Source organism: Eurosta solidaginis, chromosome 1 (assembly GCF_040869045.1).
Source record: "Eurosta solidaginis isolate ZX-2024a chromosome 1, ASM4086904v1, whole genome shotgun sequence".
Classification (NCBI taxonomy): Eukaryota; Metazoa; Arthropoda; class Insecta; order Diptera; family Tephritidae; genus Eurosta; species Eurosta solidaginis.
In genome coordinates, this window is record NC_090319.1 from 3,533,444 (window position 1) to 3,556,083 (window position 22,640).

Sequence of the window (22,640 nt, forward strand, 5' to 3'; positions counted from 1 at the left end):
ATATTATGAATTTTCCGGGATCATGTTTAACAATGTGAAGATTTGTAGGGTAGAAAAGCTTAAATACTTAGGCACTTGGTTCGACTCCAACTTAAACTGGAGCGTGCAAATAAATAACTTAAAACTGAAACTAATTCCCTTTAACTTCGCATTATACAAAAATAGAAACATTATTCTGTGGCTTTTATACAACGCGTATTTCATGTCGCAGATCAGCTATTTAAACCAAATATGGAATCGGTGTGCAAAATATGAAATAAACGAACTCGAGCGTTTACAAAACAAAGTAATAAAGAATATATTGTCTTTACCAATATGAACTTCCACTGCAAGCCTTTATGAGAACAGGGTAGACATTAAAAAAATATGTATCTTACAAAAACTTTTAGTAGTTTTCAAAATTAAAAATAACTTCATAAAGCAAAACATAGGGCTCAATATTATAGATCGATCGGTATATATAGTCTGCGATGTGTTACAAATATTCGGATAACTTTCTTTCGAACCGGGAAAAGTGCAAACTCTATTCGCAATTATGGTGTTAGATTGTTCAATAAATTGCCGGAAGATGTGTCTAAATATTAATGCCTTTAAGAAAAATGTGATAAGGCTCTTACTTCAAAGCTATGATTTCGGCATCGTCCAATTTTAATAAATAAAACTCGAATAAATTTTAAGAAATCCCTATTTTAATAGAATTCAATTTTAAAAAAATTCCTTTTCTACGGGCTGAAAAGAATACTTAAAACAAATTTCTGTTATGCGTTTCGCGCCACATATAAGAGCCTTTCTTTTTCTTTCTCTCTTAATTTTTAATTCAAGAACTTATTTTTATTTATTATAATTAATGTATTATTATTTTAATATCTTTGATAAGCTTATCAGCACAACTGTATACGCAGAAACTGTAAATTAGATGAAGTAGAATATTACCAACACTAAGGGATACTATCATCTCTAAACCGATACTAAGCAGTCGTTTGTATCTACATAAACAAATCAATCATTATGTCTACACATATGTACATACAAGAAGTGGAGAGATATGCACAAACACATGCATGAGATACTCAAAAAAGTATGCAATCATCGGTGGAGGTGTCACTCACATATACACGCGCATATGAGAAGCTATAAACGTGCATCCGTAGTTTATAGCTGGTAAACAAGTAGTAAATTTTAGAGGAAGAAACGCCTAGAAGTATGCGAACGAGGAAACCGAAGAGTATAAAAGCAACACCAGCTGAGGCATGAGCAATCAGTTTGATTTAATCACGTTATTGGTTGTTGGCGGCCACCGTGGTGTGATGGTAGCGTGCTCCGCCTACCACACCGGATGCCCTGGGTTCAAACCCCGGGCAAAGCAACATCAAAAATTTTAGAAATAAGATTTTTCAATTAGAATAAAATTTGTCTAAGCCGGGTCGCCCCTCGGCAGTGTTTGGCAAGCGCTCCGGGTGTATTTCTGCCATGAAAAGCTCTCAGTGAAAACTCATCTGCCTTGCAGATGCCGTTCGGAGTCGGCATAAAATCATGTAGGTCCCGTCCGGCCAATTTGTAGCGAAAATCAAGAGGAGCACGACGCAAATTGGAAGAGAAGCTCGGCCTTAGATCTCTTCGGAGGTTATCGCGCCTTACATTTATTTTTTATTTTATTAGTTGTGAAGTGTTATTGTGAAGTACTTTCAAGTAGTCTAATAAAGACCATTTTTGCATTATTGAATATTGGAGTTATTTATTCAACAGTTTAGTGATTCTAACGTTAGCAGAAGATTTGGAATAAGCGGAATTTCCCTAAATTTACAAGCACGGACGTTTATTAGAATTTTCACGACCCATGGATCACCTACCGAAGTTTTTTCTCTCATGATAAATTGTCATCGGGTTCCGATGTGTGTTCCAAATTTCAATAAATTAGCTCTCCAGGAAGTTTATCTAAAATGGATTGCAAACAAACTAACACACGAAACAAATATAAATGAAGTAAAAATAGTTACTGCATGAGCCCAAAAATGTACAATGGGGACAGTATGATTTTTTGTTTAAATTATGGTGAATAACCATTATTTGCAGACCCTGATAATAACATAATTCGAAAATTCACAAGAGTATCGCATCCATGTAAAATTTTAAGATATGAGTTGTAGTTGTTTCCATGGTTTCCAATATGAAATTTGATTAATCACACATATTTCATCAGACGTTCAGCGGGATTGAAATAAAAACGAAGAACATGACCAAGTAAACTTGAGTTGTCCCTGCCGACAATGAAACAAAATATAAGAAAATCAAAGGTTACTTTTCCCGAATTATAATAAATACAAAGTTAATCAAAGCTGGTAAAAACAAAAGTCTGCGAAAATTAAAAGATAGATTTTATTGCTTCCTTCCTCATGGGGAAGGAAAATTGTAGGTCTAGTCGATCACATAAACCCTGCATACTTGAAATTTCCAATAGACCTTTAATATTTGGATATAGGGGCCAATAACCCCATTTTCATAGGTTGATTAATATATTGCGGCCACCGTGGTGTGATGGTAGCGTGCTCCGCCTATCACACCGTATGCCCTGGGTTCAACTCCCGGGCAAAGCAACATCAAAATTTTAGAAATAAGATTTTTCAATCAGAAGAAATTTTTTCTAAGCGGGGTCGCCCCTCGGCAGTGTCCGGCAAGTGCTCCGATTGTATTTCTGCCATGAAAAGCTCTCAGTGAAAACTCATCTGCCTTGCAGATGCCGTTCGGAGTCGGCATAAAACATGTAGGTCCCGTCCGGCCAATTTGTAGGGAAAAATCAAGAGGAGCACGACGCAAATTGGAAGAGAAGCTCGGCCTTAGATCTCTTCGGAGGTTATCGCGCCTTACATTTATTTTTTTTTTTATTTATTCATGTATTGGCTTATTTTTGTTTAGCCTACGAATATCAGAAGAGATCCGTACAGAAGGTCGAAAATAAAAATGTCGAAACCGAAATGTCGGAATTTAAAATTTTTCAAAATATCGAAATTATTTTTCATCGAAAAATAAAATGTCGAAAAAATATTTTTTTTTTTCAATTGAAAAATGCCGAAGAAATATAGAGAAATGTCGAACAGAATTTACATGCCTGGTATATTGTTTTACTTGCAAATACATGTTCGCAAGATACAGCTGCACATTTTCATGTGTTGTTGTATTTTTCATGAATTGGTTGTAAAAAAACACAATAATCAAAAGAGGCTTTTCTGCAGAAATACTGTGGATAGCGTAGCCGGTGATGGACTCAACCAGTGCTGGGGTCAAAGACCACCTAATACCAAAAATTCGTGCGAATTTTACACATCACTAAATACATTATTTCTACTTTTTTCGACATTTTCCTTTTCAACATTTTTTTTTTTTTGACAATTTTCTATTTTTTTTTCCAACATTTACTTTCCGACATTTCGTGTGTCTATCGTACCAGACCCATATCAGAAAGAGGACGTTTAAGCGCAACAATGTTATTATTATTATTTATTTATTATTACGGCGTTTTAAGCCTAAAACTTAGATTATTACAAATTATAAATACATTTTAATAATAATAGGATTTCTAGCGTTTGGGGTGCCGGAATGCACGAGATTCCGATCAGCACGGGAACTGGTGGTCCCAACGGGCGAGTCTTGGAGTCATCTCATTGGGAGGTTGGAAGGACGTGTTCTCAATCCTGCTCTACTCCAAGACGTATGATTACACAGTTTTATTATATATGCTGTCGGAATGCATTTGACTCCGGTCATCCCAAAAGCTAGCAGCTCAGCAGAATGAGCCACTCTTATCGGACGGTTGGAAAGGACGTGTTTCCAATCCTCCCTGTACCAGCTTTTATGTAAACATAATTAATTATAATATATCGTTGTTGTAGGAATATACGTGATTCACATGAACACTCCAACTGTTTGTCTGGGAAGATATTTTCAGCAATTCTTTCCCATTTGATTGCGAGCGATATATGTATTTGACCTGATGCATTAGGTTCCTCTGTGTCTATTTGGATTGCCATGTACGCTTGTTAATTTGTATATAGAAAAGTCAGAGAAGTATTACAAAATGTATTGAAAAACTAAATTAGTGCGTCACTTGTCCATTTTGTATAAGGGTTTGTATTTGTATTTGTATTTATTAGGCAATTCATCCCAGCACAACAATTTGGCAAAAATTATTTTATAGTGCTAGTCGGTAAAAGGCATAAAATAGGAACAATTTAAACTTGAAACTTAAAGCTAATGACTATGGCTAAGAAAAGGTTACAATAAATAATATATTTAATAAATAGTAAATAAATAAAATAAACGAATGATAGAGTACATTTGCTTAGAAGAAATCAGTATTTTAATTGTCTAGGTTATTATAGAAACTTGTTAATTCTTTATTGAAGAGCAGAGCATTGCTTATAAGCCTAAGTCTAGAAGGGAGCGAGTTCCAAAGACGTATGGAAGTAATGAAGAACTGGCGATCAGATATTAGCATACGATGTCTGAAGTGGGTAAGGAGAACAGATCTAGACGACTGGAGAAAATTTAGCCTCCGATACAGATAGTCAGGTTCCTTCATATATATTAATTTATGTAGCGTAGTGAGCGTTTTAAGTTTAATAAGGTTATCGAAAGAAATGTTTAGCAACCTGTATGCATGATGAGAGACGTGGTCAAGTCTTTTCAACCCATAGAAGTATCTAGCAATGTTGTTATAAACAATATTAAGTTTCCTATTACATACATAGTCACAATTAGAGTAAACCTCACAACCATAAAGGAGCGTAGGTATTAAGTACGCTTTTGCTATTAGTAGACGAATATGTAACGGAGTAAAATATTGTGTAAGCCAGAGTATACGAAGCATCCCATACACTTTTCCCACTGTGCGGAAGATGTGATCTTTCCATGTCAAGGTTTTGTTAAAAACTACACCTAAATTTTTTGCCGTGTCAACGTATTCTATAATAGTGTTGTCTAAAATTAAATCTTCCATTCCACTTTTATCTAGTGACCTTCTATGAATGACTATACATTTCGACTTCTTAGGGTTAAGACATAAGCCGTTCATAGAAGCCCACGTACCAATTTGACACAGATCGTAATTTAAGTTATTAATACATGAACTGGTACGATCACTAGGACAGCACATATACAATTGTACGTCGTCAGCATAAATGTGAATATTACAATACTTGAGAACACCAGGCAAATCGTTTATATACAAAACAAATAAGAGGGGACCAAGGATTGAGCCTTGTGGGACTCCTCTTAAAACACTGACGAAGTCAGACTTTCTGCTACCAACACTTACTGCCTGAGTTCGGTCGGCCAAATACGATCTGATTAGGGCTGTTGCACAGTTGGAGAAATTAAATAGGTTGTCTAGCTTCTTGCAGAGAACGGTGTGGTCGACCGAGTCAAACGCTTTTGAATGGTCGAGAAGAGTCTGGAAAGCAGTACAATTTTTGTCAACTTGTTCTCGAATATCCTCTATCACCGATAGGAGCGCCGTTTTACAGCTACGATTTTGACCTGAATCCAGACTGGGAATCTGTGAGAAGGTTATTATCCTGCACATAAGTATTTATCTGGCAATGCAAAATTCGTTCGACGACCTTGGAAAGGAAAGGCAGAATAGCTATAGGTCTATACTCCTTGTTCTGCTTGGGGATTGGGATTACCTTAGCTACTTTCCAACATTTGGGAAATACACAGGACGTCAGCACAGAATTAACCAAGTAGGTTAAGTGAGGAAGGATTTTAGGAAGAATTATTTTTAAAAATTTCGGACATATACCATAGAACCCCATAGCATTAGACTTTACTGAAAGAATGGCTTGAACGAGATCACAATCATCTACACTAGCAAACTCAAGAGGACCAAAATCAACATTAGCTCGAATACAATAATTGTCAGCACATATATTGTCAGTTGAGATTGTCAGATTTACAAAATTTATATTTATCTCGTTAATGTCTACATCAGGGAGGACAGAAATATCGCATTTGGATTTTCCGATACCAATATGTTTAATCGACTTCCAGGTTTCCTTCGAACTAAAAGCAGCACTAAACTTGTTATTATAAAATGTCTGCTTAGCTGACCTAATGGCTTTGTTTGCAGCGATCCTAGCTGCTTTGAAGCAGTTGTGAGCCTCCAGGGTTTTGTATCTTTTCCATCGTGAGTAAGCAAGGTTACGCTGGTGAATTAAGTGTTTTAGATTGGCACTAAACCAAGGGGTATTATTGTGTGTAGCAGCCTTGAGTTGCACTGGCACATGGTTGTCGAAAAGCCTAATAATATGGTTCTGTAGGAATGATGCCTGATCATCGACCGATGTCAGCGTACGAATCAAGCTCCATTCGACCGACTCCACCGCTGCATTAAGGGAACTGTAATCTATGCTTCTAAAATCACGATACGTAAAGGAACATTGGATGTGTGACGTTTGAAAGTTGTAACTAAGAAATATCAGATCGTGTTTTGAAAAGCAAGATGCCGACAATTGGTCGTAGTGGAGCAATTTCAGGGGATCATTCACAAAAAATAAATCCAGCAAAGAAGAATTTGAGTCAGTAAAGTGTGTAGGTGAAGTTAAATTGGTGGGAAAAAGTCCAAGAGACTCCATACTTAGCTTTAGAGTTGAGTCGACGAGAAGGTTGGAGTTGAAATCCCCAGCGATGATTATATTATCATAGCTTATAAGTAGAGGCTCGAGAAATCCAATAAAGCCAGAGAAGTCAACTCCACGATTAGGTCTGTATGCACAGCCGATAAGAAGCCTTTCATTATTTACAGAGAACACGTCTACGAACACATATTCGACAGAATCACTTGGACTAGCACTGCAGCAAGGTTTACAGGATAAACTACTTTTAACATATATAGCAACACCACCACCATGACCACGTCTATCAGCCCTGAAAATTTGATATCCATTTAGTTGCACCAAATCATTTTTATGACATGAGGAAAACCAGGTTTCGGAAATACATATAACATCTATATCAGAACCCTCAGATATGAATCTCAATTCATCCAACTTTTTATATAGGCTTTGCGCATTGAGATGGATGACTTTGAGCCCTTTAGTACGGTTGCTGAATACGCGCAACAGTGTATGTAAGCAGTCTTTGGAACTAGACAACCTATAGTCTAGGACCATCACTATCTATGGGATATAAAGAATGCTCTGCGATGCGTAACAATAAAGACAACATAAATGATTGTTTACAAGTTTGATAGGGAGAGATAAAGACGGAAACGAAGAGACTCAAGAACTTAAGTAATATACCATACATAGAAATTAATTTATTGATCATTATTCGTTGGCGCATCATCAACTCGAAAGGATCCCGCGCTTTCTTCGCCGGTATTCTCAAGACGCTCTAGAAAATCCAAGCTATGTATTGCTGGCGTTGGCTGTTCGTCTGATATGTACCAGACCCTTCTTAGAAAAAACCGCTACTACCTTCCTTTTCTTCTTTAGACGGATCGCTGCCTTGAAGATCGCATAGTTTTGCCTGGACAGCGAAGCATTGACATAAATCGGAGCATTTGAATTTATGCCCACATGAACTAATTGCAGACCCTTGATGTTTGGATTGTTTTGGCGCCTAAAGGTGCCTATACTTTTTAGCAATTTGTTTCTGTCTGTCGGCGACTGAAATTTGATTATTCCGGCCGGATCTGTCACGCTGTTGTCTAGTTTCCGTAGCCGAAAAATGCTCATTGTAGGAATTGGTTGCAATCTAAGAGTGGAACAGAGGTGATGAAAGACACTTGTTAAGTTTTCTCCTTCCTTAAAGGGAATTCCGTGTACACGGACTTCACTTGCGGCAATATGGCTCTCTTGCTTTGACGCATTGCTTTTGAGTGTTTTTACTTCCTCTTCGAGATAACCAACGCGCTCGAACACGGTCTCCAGCTGAGTAACTCTTGCATTAAGCTCACTGACCTCTTTCTTCAGCACCACAAATTTGTCTTCTAGTTTTTTGCATACGAATTCAATGAGCCTTTTTTCCGAGTCCAAAATTTGCTTAGCAATCAGATCGTTCAACTTAGCAAATCGCTGATCCATGCTTTGCATTAAACTAGGAGAAGCCGCTGATCCGTTGCACCTTTTTGGCGCTATCAACCTCGTTATTAAGGTCGTCACCACGACGCTTACCATTGACTAGATCCATGGTGTTCGAAAAAAAAACGGGCAAAAATAATGCTCGAAGAAACTGGGTGGCAGCTCTAACGCAGCTTAGATTATTATGACGCAGGCTTCAAATTTAGCACAGACGCAAACCACAAAATAAAGCTTGAAGTACAAACAAACTTCAGTGACTATAAAACTTTTGGCGGGAAGATACACAGTTGATGAAGGTGTGGTGTCAAAAAAAACAAGTTGACTGACAACAACAAAGCAGGAGCACCAATCGCAATATACTGCCAAGTTAGTAAAGTTGAATTGGAAATCACCTGGACAGAATATCTTATTTTCCACAGATAAATGTCACGTTTGTTAATGTTTAGACACAGGTTGTAAGAATTAAGACTCACAATAAACAATGAATTTGAAAATTTAAAGAGGAGCACAAATTACTTTAGCTTTCACACACCAGGGTTGCCCAGGATTTTCTTGACTATTTTCTTTTTTTTTTTCCTACAAATTGGAGAAACGGGACGGGACCTATATGCTTTATGCCGACTCCGAACGGAGAAGCTTTTCATGGCAGAAATACACACGAAGTGCTTTCCAAATCAGTGCCGAAGGGCAACCCCGCATTTTTTCTAAATTTTCGATGTTACTTTGTCCAGGGCTTGAACCCAGGATCTCCGGTGTAGTAGGCGGAGCACGACCGCATATCGTTTGGCTCAGGATGTCTTACTGCTATTGAACTGTTGTGAAGACAATTTTCAGGATGATCCATATAATCCAACTTGATAGCTTCATGGAACATAGACAATTAAAATATCAAAAATTACGACAAAGCCAAATTTTGGAGAGGACCTTTAGTTTAGCCTAAAAAATAAAAATTTCAAAGTCCCCATCCATCCCATTTGAGCTAAAAAAGTTATTCGAGGTCAAAGCTCAAAATTTCTGGTTTTTGAGTTTTTCTCGAAAACGGTAAGTTTTATCTAAAACCAAAGTTGTAGATGTTGTTGTTGCTGTAGCGATAAGGTTGCTCCCCGAAGGCTTTGGGGAGTGTTATCGATGTGATGGTCCTTTGCCGGATACAGATCCGGTACGCTCTGGTACCACAGCACCATTAAGATGCTAGCCCGACTATCTCGGGAACGATTTATATGGCCACATTAAACCTTCAGGCCATTCCCTCCCTCCCCACCCCCAAGCTCCATGAGAAGCTTGGGGTCGCCAGAGCCTCGTCTGTTAGTGAAACAGGATTCGCCGCGGATAAGTGAGGTTGACAATTGGGTTTGGAGAAACTATATATTGCGCTGGCAACCTGAAGGGTTGCGCTACACAGCCCCTTAAATCTGGTATTTGAGTCGCCTCTTACGACAGGCATACCTACCGCGGGTATATTCTGATCCCCTAACCCGCTGTAGACCTCGAAATTCTCTGCAACAATGGTCCTCATGATTTTTTCTGTGAGTATCACCGTATTAGTATATGGATGTATACATGATTTTGTAGTGCGTTTGTATGCATTCGGCATTAATACAACCATATGCATACATAATTAGTACAAAGGGTGTAATAGAGCATGCGTGCTCCCTGAGAAACTACACGTGTAAAAAAGAATTAAATGTGCATTTATACTGGCATGCATACATGGCTCCAATTCATGCCTCAAATATCGATGTTTTATGCATACATTTACAACTGGGGAATTATGGTGTAAAAATAAGCTGTGCATAATTTCAGCCGAATTGGATAACTCTCAGAACTGCCACGTTGCATTTGAAAATTATTAAAACCATATGCATTAAGGGTGCAAGAGTTTATATAAAATAATTGATATACGTTAATTTGTTAATCATTTACTATGTGAAAAAACTCAGAGAATTAGATTACGAAGGTAAAAATCGGTAAAAGTGTATTGGGTTTGAAATTTCACGAAGATAACGACTTTCGAAAAAAAAAGACCGCCATTATCGTACTATCCAAAAAATTTCCAGCTTTTCGTATAGAGCTGCAAAAACCATTTTCACTCCATAAAGATCTTCATGGACGAGGCAAGCCGCAGTTCGCATGCAGCCAAATTATGTGAAATTATGCAACATGAGCCCCAACGATACAACTCACTACTCCTGGGAATTCTGTTTTAGGGGAGCGATTTTCGAAGCGCTTTGCTCCTCTGCAGTCATTTGAGTTTTAATCAACTTCGCACAAATATGCTCCTAAATAATATCTTAAACATCCTTAATAGCTATAGATGTTGTAGGTTGTGCCAGTCCAACACTAAAATCATTTCCACAGCATTTTTGATGGCTGCCATCATCATGGAAGGAAATTATCCGTCATTTCGTTTAGTAAGCAGCAACTTGCTGTCTTAATTAGCCGATGCGCACAGTTCAGCGAAAATCTCGATCGTGCCCATGGTTCAACAAAACTGCTCGTGACATAATATGTACGAACAAAGCCTATGCAGTATGGAAACGGAATCGCACTGATATAAACTGGCGTTCATATACGAATATACGGAATGTAGCTACTGCTACTATAAAACATGAGAAGCAGGCATGCTTTCGAAAAATGTTAAATTGTGAACTTCCTAATAATGTGTTGTGGCGTAACTTGAAGTCTTCGTGTACATGTTAAAGACAATCCTGATTGCTCGCTCGACCCTGAAGGTCTGAATGCAGTATTTGTTAATTATGCTACCTCTTCCAATGTCCCAATCACCCACCCGATACATTGTCCTGTGAACTTTTCCCAGAAATTTGAATTTTGTGCTGTGTCGTAGCATGATGTGGTTAGATGCATTTATAAGGTACGCTCAAATGCTATTGGTGAGGATGGTATTCCTGTAAAATTTATAAAAATTGTTCTTCCACAGATACTGCCAGCCCTGACCCATATTATCAACCACTGCATCACAACCTCGTGCTTTCCTGATGTCTGGAAGATCGCATCTGTCCTTCCTGTAGCTAAAAATAAGTCCGCCTGCCGCCTAAGTGATTTTCGTCCCATAAGCATCCTTCCTGCATTGTCGAAGACCTTTGAGAGCTTGTTATCAGAACAGATCCATCCTTATATTGATAAGTTCAATCTACTTTCCCCATTCCAGTCTGGATTTAGAGCAAAGCAAAGCTGTTCAACTGCAATAATCAAAATCTTGGATCATTCGGATTTTGGACACGAGTCTGTGTGGTCTCGAGCGCGCTTTATTTTTGTGATTAATTTTGGTGTTCTGAGCAAGTTTATTGTGCTAATCTAACGGCAAATTTGATATTAAATATAGACGCATCATTAATTAATGAATTTTCCAAAAATAACAAAAGCTGCAATCAGGTGAGTGTTTTTGGCGTCCCTTAAAGAATTTTTGTGCTAAATAAAACGGCATTAAGTGCCTTAAGCACTGCTGACAAATCTTTTCTAAAGTGTTGTGAAAAAAAAAAAGGCTGCATAGTGCCTTCAAAAAAGAGGTATAAAGTGCGTTTAGCACTGCTGAAAAGTACAAGACGGAAAATGGCGTCGCCGGCACAAAAGTCGGTGGCGTCACTTTCAAATGAAGATAAGGACAAAGCCACTATGGCAAAAAAACCTAAAATATTGGAGAACTCCAATGTGACAGGTTTTTATGAATTATCACCAAATGGTTTAGTGGAAATGAAAAAAATGGAAAATGACCAATTAGCAACCGATGTAACTGTGCAAAGCAGCGACATGGAGACAGAAAATGATACAGCAAACATAACGGTGAATTACAATTCGGCTGAAAAAGTTCAGTCAAAAGAAGAGAAAAAAAAAGAAGCGGTAAAACCAACAATAACATACCCGCCAAATTTTCGCGGAGAAATTTTTGTACTTGTGGACACCACAGAGTGTCACGACATGAAAAATGAAAAAGTAACGAGTGGCTTAACTTTATACAGCCAAATAAAGAATTTGCGTATTAAAGATCTTGACTTAATATACTCAATAGGAAAATCCCTTTATAAAGTATTCTTCAAAACCACATATGCAGCAAACAGCTTCATAATCGATGATAGAGTAAGAAAACGTGGACTAAAACCATTCATTCCCAGGACAGCACTGGAAATATATGGAGTAGTACGTGGGGTTCCACAAAGCTACACAGAATATGATATACTCAAAAATTCAATTTCTTCGGTACCTATAGTATCAGTACAGCGCTTCACGCGCAAAGATCGCGATAGCGATTCCTACATTCCAACAACCACATTAAAGATAGGTTTTATGGGAAATGAAATTTCCAAAGAAATCATTTTCGAATATACTCGTCTAACAGTCGAGTTTTATGTACCTACATTGAGACAATGTAACAAATGTGGCAGGATAGGACACACCAAATTTGGATGCAAATCCAAAGAAAGATGTCTTCAATGCGGAAAAAGTGAGTGTAAGAATGGCGAATGTAACAATAATACCTGCATTCTCTGTGGCAGGGAGGGACATACAGCCAAAAATAAAAATAATTGTCCACATTGGCAAAAGGAGTTGGAGGTGAACCGCATCAAAACGGTTAAAAAATTGTCCAGAAAGGAAGTTTTAGATAAATACTTCACAAGAAATACAAATCGTTTTGATATATTAAGTGAAGATGATGAAGAGTTTCCTGTTTTAGTGCAGGATAATGACATTTTAGACACAAATAAATATATAAATAGGCATTTAATTAAAAAATCATATAGCTCTGTAGTAAAGAAGACTAGTCCGGCTAAACTAAAAAGGGAAAATTATAAAACGGTAAATCCAAAACCACAAATCATTCCTGTTTTTAACTCTTTTCATTACCAAAAAAACTTGGTTACACAATATGAAAAACTAATGAGTGAAATGATCAATATCACTCAAAAACTCTCACAACAACAAGGTAGCTCTGGTACCTTACAAGAAATTCAAAAAATCAAAAACACTTTCGAAGCTCTAGTAATGAGTCGCGAAAATTCTAACATACAATCTCTAAACTCTTTTTACTCTAATCATGAAGATGATGCAATATAATTGTCAAAGCCTTAAGGTAAACATAGATACAATAGAATATTATATAAACAAGTATAATATAGAAATTGCAGCTTTTAGCGAAATTTTCTTTTCAACAAAATCAACACATAGAAAACTTTTAAATTTTAATATTATTAAAAAACATAGAAACGATGGGTACGGTGGCGTTGCCATTGCCCTTAGGAAATATATCAAATTCAAAAAAATAACTTACAATACTGACTACGATATTTTAATAATTACAACATCAAATCTTCAACCTAATATCACAATAGTTTCAATTTACCTTCCTCCTAATATCCCTATAGGAAATTTTAAATCGGAAATTCACAGACTGTTGGAATTTCTAGAACCTTTTTCAAACACCTTCATTCTTGGAGATTTCAATGCAAGAGCTGCTTTGTTTGGTGATAGAATTGACAACTATAAGGGTAAACATTTGGTTAGTATGATTCAAGAATCCAATTTTCATCATTTAAATAATGGAAATCATACCTTCTTAATAGATCCACGCACCATGAACACATCTGTGCTAGATCTTTCTTTTACAAACTGCACCTTTCACTGCTCCTGGAAAGTTGACACAACACGAATAGGAGGCAGTCACCATCTACCTATCTTAATTGAAACTGATCATTGTGCAATCAAAAAATCGGTATTTCTAGCGAGAAATAAACTTTTACAATCTCTAGAAGTTCTTGAAAATTACACTACAATCACAGACTTAGAAAACCAAATCCAAGATGAAATTAGAAAAGCAACTTACACGATTGATAACACCAGAAAACCAAAATCTTGGTGGAACAAAAGTCTTGACAAGAGCTACCGCTTCCTAAAAATAGCAAATCAGAAGGTCAAAGCTGTACCGAGTCCGGAAAATATGGATAATATGATAGCTGAGAGAAAGAAATGGAAAAAGGCAGTTAAAAAGGCCAAAGAAGAAAATTTCAAGGAAAAAATAGAAGAAATAAATACCAATATGGGAAGGAAATCTTGGCGCTTTGTCAAGTCATTGAGGGGAGATTTTAATCAAATAGAAGTAGGCATGTGGAATGAATCCAACAACCAAAATTTTTTAAATATGCTTAATCAACAAGTACCAGTTATGGTTCAAAGACTACCTCTTAACAATGAAGTAGAACCAAATACCAATCTCACGTTTTCATTTGAGGAAATAAAAGAAACGCTTTTTAAAAAGAACATAAACTCAGCAGCCGGTACTGATAAAATATCGTACAGGATGTTAAGAGCACTTCCTGATATAACTTTAAACAACATCAAAACATGTTTGAATGACATTTTTATGTCTAATACCATTCCAGAACACTGGAGACAAATTAAAGTAGTACCTATACCCAAAAAAGGTAAAGATCTAAACAATTTTGAAAATTTCAGGCCAATAGCCTTAATAACAGTTTTTCTTAAAATAATAAATTCCTGTCTTAAAGATAGAATTAACTTATACATGGAGAACAACAAAATACTCCCAACCACAACCTTTGCCTACAGGAAAAACATGTCCACATCAACCTGTTTAAATCACATAATACATCAAATCACTCTACTCAAAAGCGAAAATAAACATGTAATTTTTTGCACAACTGACATTTCAAATGCATATAACTGTGTGAATATAAATATTTTAAAAGATCAACTTTTTGATATTGGCTTAGAAAAGTTGTATACTGAATGGATAATAAACTTTCTTAGCTATAGGATTCTCAAAATTGGCGACAAAACAACAGAGATTTTCAATGGTCTTCCTCAAGGCAGTTGCCTTTCACCACTTTTATTTAATATATACACTGCCAAACTCCATGATCTTCAAGATGAAAATATTCAAGTATACCAATTTGCTGACGATTTCTTTTTTATATCCTCAGATTTTACATTAGAAAATGCAAAATCCAATCTTCAAAACTTTCTTAACTCCTTTGCATCAAATTGCAACACTCTTAATCTGAATTTTAATGCTAGCAAAACTAAAGTCATGCACATAACCAAAGGTCCAACGAAGGAAGTCAATGTAACCATAAATGGTTCAACACTTGAACAAACAAAATCAGCAACAATTTTAGGCAGAGTCATAAACAGTTCCTTAACTGCAAAAGCACACTATCAAAAAGTAATAGAATCATCTTCAAACAACTTAAAACTTTTTAAATACATTACCAATATCAAATCAGGGTTACATCCACAAAAGGCATTAAACATCTACAAAGCAATGGTCAGATCAAAGATTGAATATAGCAGTACCACACTTGCAAATAGTGCCAATGCATCATTTCACAGTATACAAGTCTTACAAAATAAAATCTTGAGAAGATGTTTAGGTCTAACACCATCAACGCCAATACCATTAATATATGCTTTAGCTAATGAACTACTTCCCAATGAACGAACCCTATGGCTAGTTGCCAAAGAAGTAGTGAAACTAATTGCTTTTAACAATCCAATAGCAGATACTATAAAATCTAACTCACACCTTAATACCAGTTATGCAATTGCATACAACACTTTCTCTAACGTCATTGATGACATTGATACGGTTCACCCCCATCCCCCGATCTCCAACCTTGTCATTTTTGAAAAAACTACAAATACTAAAAAATCTAACATGACACAAGAAGAGATTATTGCCCAGCACTCATCAATGCTGGCAGAATACAGAAGTACAGGTTTTAATTTAATATATACTGATTCCTCAGTAGGAGAAGAAAAAACAGGCTGTGGAATTTATTTACTAAACACAGACACCGAACACTCTTTCCATATTTCATTTAAATCATCCTCAGCTTTTGGAGAATTACTAGCAATAGAAGAAGCTATCGACATTGCAATACGAAACAATTACTCATCCGTCGTTATTTTTACAGATAGCCAAATAGCATGCCAAACACTTAAAAAACATACATCTACGAATAGCATTGCAGCTAAAATTCTTAATAAAATTTCAAATCACAATTTCAGCAATGTACACGTCAGATGGATACCCAGTCACAAAAACATATTTGGCAACGAAAAAGCGGATGCTTTAGCCAAATCAGCTATTATAAGCAGCTCTTGTAAAACAGTAAAACTTACGATAGATGAAGCTTGCAAACGTATAAAGAATTATATATACGACCAGTCTTTTCAAAATTTTTTAAATTACTCCAATACAAACCAAAATCTGTATGCCACCATCTTTCCTTCTAGGAGGAATTTTGCGTGGTTCAAAAATTTTAAATTTAATCCAAAAGACATCAAAACTTTAAACCGTATACTAACCGGACATACATATGATAAGAAATATTTAGTCAAGATCAAAGCTACAAATTCGTCTCTATGTCGCTGCGGTGATACAGATTGCTATGAGCACCAAACCTTTACCCCAGCGGGTAAGGGGGTCAGAATATACCCGCGGTAGGTATGCCTGTCGTAAGAGGCGACTAAAATACCAGATTCAAGGGGTGTGTAGCGCAACCCTTCAGGTTGCCAGCGCAATATATAGCTTCTCCAAATCCAATTGTCAACCTCACCTATCCGCGGCGAATCCTGTTTCACTAACAGACGAGGCTCTGGCGACCCCAAGCTCCTCATGGATCTTGGGGGTGGGGAGGGAGGGGATGGCCTGAAGGTTTAATGTGGCCACATAAATCGTTCCCGAGATGGTCGGGCTAGCACCTTATTGGTGCTGTGGTACCGGAGCGTACCGGATCTGCATCCGGCAAAGGACCATCACATCGATAACACTCCCCAAAGCCTTCGGGGAGCAACCTTATCGCTACAACAACAACAACAACAACAGCATCAAACCTTCCAATGCCCACTTTTAAACAACATTAGAGTCACCTTCAATGTCTTTAATGAAGCACATAATTTTAAGGAAGTCTTTAAAGACAAAAACAACGCCAAAATCACTCAATTAGTAAAGTTTTTCCAAAAAGCTGATCTTAAATTTTGAAAAATAAATTAAATAAAAAAAAAAAAAAAATCTAAGACAATAATAATAAAAGCAGCTATCATAAATACACATAAAAACTTTTACTCTGTTTATATTTTAATGTTCGTCTTATATGTTTTTATGGGTTTTGTACATAAATCTCGATTCCACCTTACTCAAAAATTTTTTTTTTATGAATAAAACTTTTCGAAACAATTTTACATAAATTTCAAACTGCAATTTTCATTGCATTCATCATTAACTGCAATTCTCATTGCATTCATCAAAATGCAACTTTTTGCAATCATCAAATAACTGCAATTGTCATTGCAATCATCAAAAAACCTTTTATACAACTGCAATACTCAGTGCATTCATCATAAAATCAACAGTTGAATTCAAACAAGTACATAAATGAAAAACACATATATAAATCACCAAGCAATACACTTTGCATTCATTTCATCTACAACGCCCTGTGGATCTCAAAATCAATACATTTTACTTTGGTTTTAATCATCAACACGCTCATTGTGAAATAGTACAAATAGCAAGCTGCTACACAGGGTTCTGGCCTTGTTGGTATTACCCTTGTGTACTAGTGGAGCCAAAGTTACACATACACATTGGAAAGTTAATCCAGTAATTAATCATTACATACCTTGGACAATAACCTGGAACTGGGACTTTCAATTATAAGAATGTCTTCATCCATACAACCAAATCTCAAAAAAAAAAAAAAAATCTTGGATGATATTCGGGCGCCCTATGATAGTAACAAGATAACTATGTTGTGTCTGCTCGACTTTTCCAAAGCGTTTGATTCTGTCAACCACACGTTGTTGTGCATGAAGCTAAAGTCTTATTTTGGTTTTGGGGACTCTGCCTTAGGTCTCATGAGGAGTTACTTGGGTGGTAGAGCGCAACGAGAGAATGTGGGATCGTAAGTCTCTAGTCTTAAGAGGTTATCAAATGGTGTCCCCCAAGGTTCTATACTTGGACCGTTATTATTTAGCCTATTTATTAATGACATATTTACCACCTGCAGGTATGCTCAAATGCATGCTTATGCAGATGATATTCAACTTTATATGTCTGGAACAAATGCGCAAGTTTCTGAACTTTGTGCCAAGTTTAATAGTGATTTGACAGCTATTTCGTCTTGGGCGCAAAAAAATTATCTTTCCCTTAATAGTGATAAATCGTATGTGCTACCTATATCTAAAAGGCAAATTAACTCATCAAATCTACCAGCTTTATATATCAATTATAAGTGCCTTAAGTACGTGTCTAAAGTAAGGAATCTGGGGGTTGTTATTAACTCTAGTCTCTCTTGTGATGATTAACGCTGTTATCAGTAAAGTTTACTACACTCTACGTAATCTACGAATGTCTGCCCCCTTCACGCCACTTGGAATTAGGAAGCGGCTTGCTATACAACTAATGCTACCAACTATTTGCTATTCGGATCGTATATACAGCAAATTAGATCAAAATCGGCACATAAGATTGATGTCGCCTTTAATCATATCACGCGGTATGTCTTCGGGTTGGCTAGGTATGATCATATATCAGCGTGGCGAACGAGTCTCTTGGGTTGTGAAATATCTCAGTATCTTAAGGCTAGGAACTGTATATTTTTGTGTCGTGTGATTGCTGATAAAATGCCTACTTATTTATATAACAAGCTAACATTCTCTAGATCTGCTCGCATAAGTGACTTGATCGTGCCCAGCTACAATTATTTAAACTCTGCAAGACTTTTCTTTGTCAATGCTATCCGCATTTGGAACTCTATCCCCAAATCGTTTCGCAATAGCTTAAGTAGAAGCAACCTTAAGAATGTTATATTTTCTTTCTTTGGTAAAGTTTATACAAATTAGAATCTGAGTTTAGCTACTTATTATTCTAGTCAATCATTGTTGCAAAATGTCCTTGTCACAATTCTTGTGAAACTTATATATTATCACTTTTATTACTTTATGGAATAATATATACATTTTTAAGTTTTAAGTTTTAAAAAATTATACTCATTATTATGTAACCATTGTTGCACTATAAAAGATCATACAAGATCTTATTGTGCTAATACTGTCAGTAAATAAATGAAATGAAAAATAACTCACAAATCAGCAAAAAAATTTCTTTAGAAACTCATCACTTAAACGTTTTCTTACTTGGTGCTTGGTGGCTCCAAGAGATTGGAGTGATCCTGCAAATTTTTCCGTATTCGCAACATGCCAATTTTTTCATCAACATTTTTTTCGTTATAAAACTTAGATTTGTTAATATCCATTTTGCTATTGAAAAAAAACACACTTTTACATATGCTAAATTTCCTTGATATCCTCTAAATGTGGGTGGTTCCACACCTATTTTCCAAAATTTTACTAAATTCTATTTTTGTCATAAAGTCAACCCATTATCAAGTTTCATCACTTTATCGGTTTTGAGTTATCACATTATTCCAGTTTTCGATATTGTATACGTGAGGGTGCCTATCGTTCAATTTCGCCCATTTTCAATAAAAAATCTATTCGAATTTCGTAAATATATCTCAATATTTATCATGTTAACGGACATGGCACAATGTTGCTGTTGTGTTAACAGATCAATAGGTGCGGCCACTAACAAATTGTCATCAAAGTCCTTTAACGGGAGTCCAAGGAAACGAGCAGTTTCAACATGGCTCAATCAAAATCTTTGTGAATTCTGATAATTTTAATATAAGGGAGTCTACACCTATCTCCATTCCTTTATACAATTACGTACAAGCGTTATGCAATCAAAGTAATATAACGCTGTGTATTAATACATGCCGGGTATAAAGTGTTCCATAATACCGTTTTGGCTTTTTTTTTTTGGGAAAAGTGCCCTTTTTAACTGCTCATAATTCTTCTAATGTAAAATTTTATATTGGAAGCGGAATCTTTTACTAATTCGAAATACAAATACGTAATAAAAACGCACCTTCACGAAAGCTTAAAACAGGATGATATCCGATATCGAGTAATGCAATTCTATCCGCCATCATCATCGTATCTGGCGGATCCCGAGGAGCTGTCGGGTCTATACGGCCAGTACATAACGCACATGGATTAAATGGCCATTGGCACCCACATTTTATGTTGCTGAAAATAAAAACAAATATGCAATAAGAAAAAAAAATTTATCATGAATGGCAATGCTCCGAATATTTAAATTTGTATATAAATAGTAGAGCCGAAGGGGGAGCGTAAGACACAGAAAAGTTGCTGAATCGAACAATTGAACTTTAGTTGCTACTTCCTGACCTTTAATTAAGAATTCTGAACATTTAAGTGTCATTTCTTTTAACTTCAATTCAAAATTTCTGAATCCCAGGTGCTACTCTTTGAGCTAAAAACGTTTGTATCTTAATTAATACTCACCTTGGTCGTGCAGCTTTCTTTGATATCGTGTGCAAACTTTGTGTTTGAAGCAACTTTCGTTTCCGGAATAGCGAGGCCACAAAGCCTCTTGTACGCGCAGCCCCCATCAAGTCCGTTTCATTGGTTTCGGTGGTGTCAATCTTGCTACATGCGTTTGCCACACGATTTCCTTTATAGCCATTTACAGAAGATGCGATGATTGATGTTGATGTATTTGATTTGATGTTACTAATATGATTAACTTGCTCCTCTATGCCACAAACCACAGCGCCTTTCGTTCTCACAATTTCTTGCCTTAGCTCAGATTGCTGTCGTATCTTAATTTCCAAATCAGCGATTTGAGAAAGGAGCCATGACCAGCGAGCAGCTATAGCCGCTCGCTCACGCGAATAACGCCATGCAGCACGTTTGGCACTACAAATAAATAAAAAAATGTTGCGTAATTATTAGTTATGTATTTGACAATGTTATTCATTCCAATCAAGTGCATACATAGCTAGTGGTTGCTGAATCTGATTGTTGTATGTAACCATTTCGTCCGCAGATTCACCACCGGAACTCGATTCTGTCGCATCTGAATCCATTGACATTTGTATTTCACGCAATTCAGTTTGCAATAGCCCAGCGACCTGTGACATTTCTTCGCTAACATTAATATCATAATTTGAAATCAAAACCTCGCCTCTTCTTTCGACTGACGATGTCATTGATGATGCACCAGCCGTCATTGATGCAGTTTCTTGTATAAGAGCCTTCTTTGATTTACGCGGCAATTGTGTACTTACAGAATTTAAATTATTATTCGTGCTAATCATACACAGTTGTTGTGCATTTGCAGATTGCTCTAATCGACGCAACATTGATGACATTTGAGATGATGAGACCGGATTTCTCTCTTCGGTCCAATTACTGGCAGGTGGGCGTGCAGCTATAACACTTATTGCTGTATCAGTTTGCAGAAGATTTGATGCCCTGTTTACATTGCCCCCTTTATCGGAACATATGCGAGCTGTCCATTCAAATAGTCCGGCAATCTCTTCACTACAGTGTTTGCTCATATAACGTGATTGAATTTTACGCATACGGCGTAGTAGAAAATCGATTCGACGATGCATTGTTTGTTGATTACGTTCAATTTCGATTTGCATTTCCGTAAGTGGACTTGGTTTTGCTGATGATGAGACTGGCTGACTGCTAACCTCTTCATAATTAATTAGGGTATATTCCTCATTGAAGAGCACATTCAAGTCACAGAGTGTGTCAGCGCCAGCGCTGCCATCAAAACCTTTTAGTACTTTTAAAACTTCTTCAATATCTTGATCCTCTAGCTCACCAGCTACACTTTCTTTCATAAAAGCTGGTGGCAAATTTGCGCTGCTTAATGTATTAACAGATGAAGTGCTCTGTGGTGTAAATGTATGTGGTTGTTGTTGGTTACAAGGTTGAGACAGCGGCGTAGGTGGAGATTGCTGCAATGTTTGTTGGAGTTGTTTTATCTGTTGTTGATGTGTTTGTTGCTTCGGGGATGTACGTGGTGGTGTAGTTGGTATTGTGTTGATTCCAACGCTAGTTACAGAATTCACATCGTCACAGTTTGGAGAAGGAACTGCTGTCCCGTCAAGTTGACTTAAGCGCTCTAAGGCGTTAATAAAAATGAATTATGTTAGAGTTATCATACGCCGAAATATAATCACCCCTATTACTGTTGTCAAGGTCAACCATCACGTCGTATCAACATCAATGTCACGTCAATGCCTAATTGGTATTTACTAAGACAATGTATTGATGTCGACGTGACATCGATAAAACTACGATCCTTATATTTTTGACAGTTCTTTATTTACAATTTAAATAAATAAATAAAAAAAAAATTCCGGGCAAAATACACACAAGAAATTTGTTTACGAACTTCACTGAATATATTGTAGATGATTGCATTTCTCTTTAGTACACCATTAGCAACTCCTCTACCTCCCAGAGCCTAGTGCACTAATGGAAGACTTAATCGAATTCGGGAGGGGTATCAAAATACCCGAATTGACCTCGGTATTAATAATCCGAAGGCGGAAATAAAAAATCCTTGAAATTTCACCAAAGCCTTTTAATGAACCACTTGAAAGCTTGCAACTGTTTTTTTTTTGCAAATATTTCCTAACG

General features: G+C 36.6%; 1 protein-coding gene across 6 annotated transcripts in view; it reads right to left on the reverse strand.

Moving 5' to 3' along the window:
* The window catches only part of nsl1 (non-specific lethal 1), a 63,498-nt gene that overhangs the window by 14,677 nt on the left and 26,181 nt on the right, over positions 1-22,640 (reverse strand). For all 6 annotated transcript variants that reach the window (XM_067777514.1, XM_067777501.1, XM_067777508.1 and 3 more), the window contains exons 3-5: positions 20,976-22,119; positions 20,484-20,897; positions 20,044-20,204 (exon numbers count right to left, since the gene is read on the reverse strand). In XM_067777514.1, the coding sequence (XP_067633615.1) occupies positions 20,044-20,204; positions 20,484-20,897; positions 20,976-22,119 (1,719 nt within the window). The remainder of the gene's footprint in view (positions 1-20,043; positions 20,205-20,483; positions 20,898-20,975; positions 22,120-22,640) is intronic.